Raw genomic sequence first — 2,500 nt, forward strand, 5'->3', positions numbered from 1 at the left:
GTGACCTGCTGCACAGTAGCTGTAGCAGGAGTGGCAACAGCTATGGCTGTTGCTGGGACAACAGTGCCTGCTTGCACTGTGATTGTGGGAGTTGGCAGGCTTGGTGTCACAGCTGGTGTAGGTGGTGGGTTTGCAGGTTCTGGTTCACTCACAACACCAGTAACAGTTTCCACAACCTTAGAATATGGAAAGATATTTATTTGAAAAGTCTTCCCTTTAGGCTAACCTACAAATCCAATTATTAAAACACAGTAAGGTTATATTGTAATTATGTAGAGTATAACTAAAAACAAGAGTATACAAGCACTGACCTTCATTCCAATACAGGCTTCTGGTCCATAACTTTGGGCTTCAACCGTCAACAAAGATATAAGTGTATGTATAGACCCTTTTGCACGGACAATGGCATTGCAAGCAGGTGTTCCCAGAGATGACAGAGAGTATAGACATTCTAAGGTATAAATCAGCAGCATGATGTCATGGATGGTAAGATATCTACATATTTGTCCATACACCTGCAAAAAGAAAATCATTAATTAGAATCAATATCAAATTTTTAAAAATTGTAAGGAATAACAAAAAACTGGTACTCACAAAAATGCATGCACAAGTTTCACTTTGTACATCAGTATATGAATAAAAATGTCAACCGAAGACTTACAGCAGGATCAATATTGTTATTGAGAATTTCTTCATTAGGATCATTCATGGCTAATTTGTTGAGGACCTCCAGAGACCTGAGAACAAATGCTCTATCTGGAGAGGACACACCATTGCAGACATGAGTTATCAATGATGCTGTGCAAGAGTCGGTTTTTGGATCCCGCAAAGAAACTTCTGGCGCAATGTTACCCAAAGTATCCAGAGCATTCACCGCAAGTCCACCCCATTGTGAACACATACACAAAACTAAGAACCTGAAAATAGCAAATAAAAAAATTATTTAGTATAATGCTTGCCAATCACAAACCACAAACAAATTCAAAAAGCAAGGAACGACAGTGCCTCATATCACATCTAAAAACTGAATACTATGGACATGAACAAATGTATGAAGAACCATTAGATAGCGTACCTGAGGCATGTCTGAGACCTGGCAAGGGGGGAGACATTGTGCTCCTCGAAGGATAGGTTACGGATGATGTGCAGGATCTGGCTGATCCGCGTCCCCTCTCCATCTTGCTGTCCAAGATCTCTTCCCAGATGAAATAGCTCGACATCTTCCTTTCCCAATTTTAAGTCACTACCTTCAATCTCTAAAACCTGAAAAGCAAATGGATCGTTAATACAAGTCAGACTCAAGAAAGGTCAAAGCAGAATTAAGCAAGATCCTGACTGTTGATAATTTGTCATAGTAGACCTTAACCTCCCTAGATCATGTAACTGTAATAGTCACAAATCTTTATATCTTGAATACTTAGATCTAACACAAAGCTTCACTATAATTAAGACAGTAAGTGATTGAAACATCAAAGAAATGATGGACATCAACCTTGGATAATCCTTTCCTTTTGATATTTTCACTCTTTCCAAAATGCAATGTCAAGTAAATAACTTCTTTACAAACATAGGCTTTTTATAAGGTATTACTTTTTCTCTATGTAGCTCTTAATTCAACCTTCTAAAGACCAACCAGGTCAAACCCATTCCTGCCTCGTTTTTTTGCTTCTGTTTTTTTAATATAAATTATCAAACTGTGACAATCTTTCACTTTTTTTCCCTTTTCAGTTTAACATATTATAAATGAGGTCAAGTTAGTTTATGACATTTAATCAGATCAATGATTTTGCCTGTTTATACTCACTTTGGCAAGACTTGGAACTGGACCCATTTTCCTGAATAGTAAGAACTAAATGCATACATCAAGTCCAATAAGCTTAAATAAAGACAAGGACCTTTGACTATTATCAATTCTATAAGCTATTCTCAGATACAAAGAGATTTGGTCTCAACTGCAGATCAAACAAATGAGTATGTGGATATTTTCAGACTGACATTTCCTAAAACAAATAATCCTCTTTTCTTATAAATAAGAAAGTCCTAGTTACTAATGTCAATAACACAAAATAAGAGTACAATTCCATTATCCTGTTCTTATTTAATCTATCTAACCATCATCATGTCAAAGGTTCAAATCTATTATGAACAGACATGCAATTCTTTCCAATCAATCAAAAAATGTCATTCTTCTAAATATGATGTGAACTGACTTTCCAGTTCAAATATGTCTGACTGAAGTTAATTCAGCACAAACTAAAATATTTGGTATCATGCTGTTAGTCATATGGTATTCTCCTTCAAAATAAATAAGTTATTATAAACAAATAAATAAAAAGATATACATTTATAACAATAGCAAGCCTTTAGAAAAACAAAAAGACTAATGGAATAGAACCTATTATAGAATTGTTCATCCCTGACCATACTATGTAATGTTAGACAGAGATTCTTTCATCATAGTATCATATTAATAAATGTACATAAAAAATGTAAGTATTAA

At 35.0% G+C, this 2,500-nt stretch overlaps 1 protein-coding gene across 3 annotated transcripts in view; it reads right to left on the reverse strand.

Moving 5' to 3' along the window:
- Window positions 1–2,500, reverse strand: part of Bap170 (Brahma associated protein 170kD) — a 58,915-nt gene that overhangs the window by 13,920 nt on the left and 42,495 nt on the right. For all 3 annotated transcript variants that reach the window (XM_086532452.1, XM_086532445.1, XM_086532439.1), the window contains exons 7-10: window positions 1,076–1,263; window positions 662–917; window positions 312–515; window positions 1–176 (exon numbers count right to left, since the gene is read on the reverse strand). The exon at window positions 1–176 is cut by the window's left edge and continues 67 nt beyond it. In XM_086532452.1, the coding sequence (XP_086388578.1) occupies window positions 1–176; window positions 312–515; window positions 662–917; window positions 1,076–1,263 (824 nt within the window). The remainder of the gene's footprint in view (window positions 177–311; window positions 516–661; window positions 918–1,075; window positions 1,264–2,500) is intronic.

This window comes from Penaeus japonicus, unplaced genomic scaffold (assembly GCF_977035675.1).
Source record: "Penaeus japonicus unplaced genomic scaffold, GWHDUDI00000001_assembly GWHDUDI00000003, whole genome shotgun sequence".
NCBI lineage: Eukaryota > Metazoa > Arthropoda > Malacostraca > Decapoda > Penaeidae > Penaeus > Penaeus japonicus.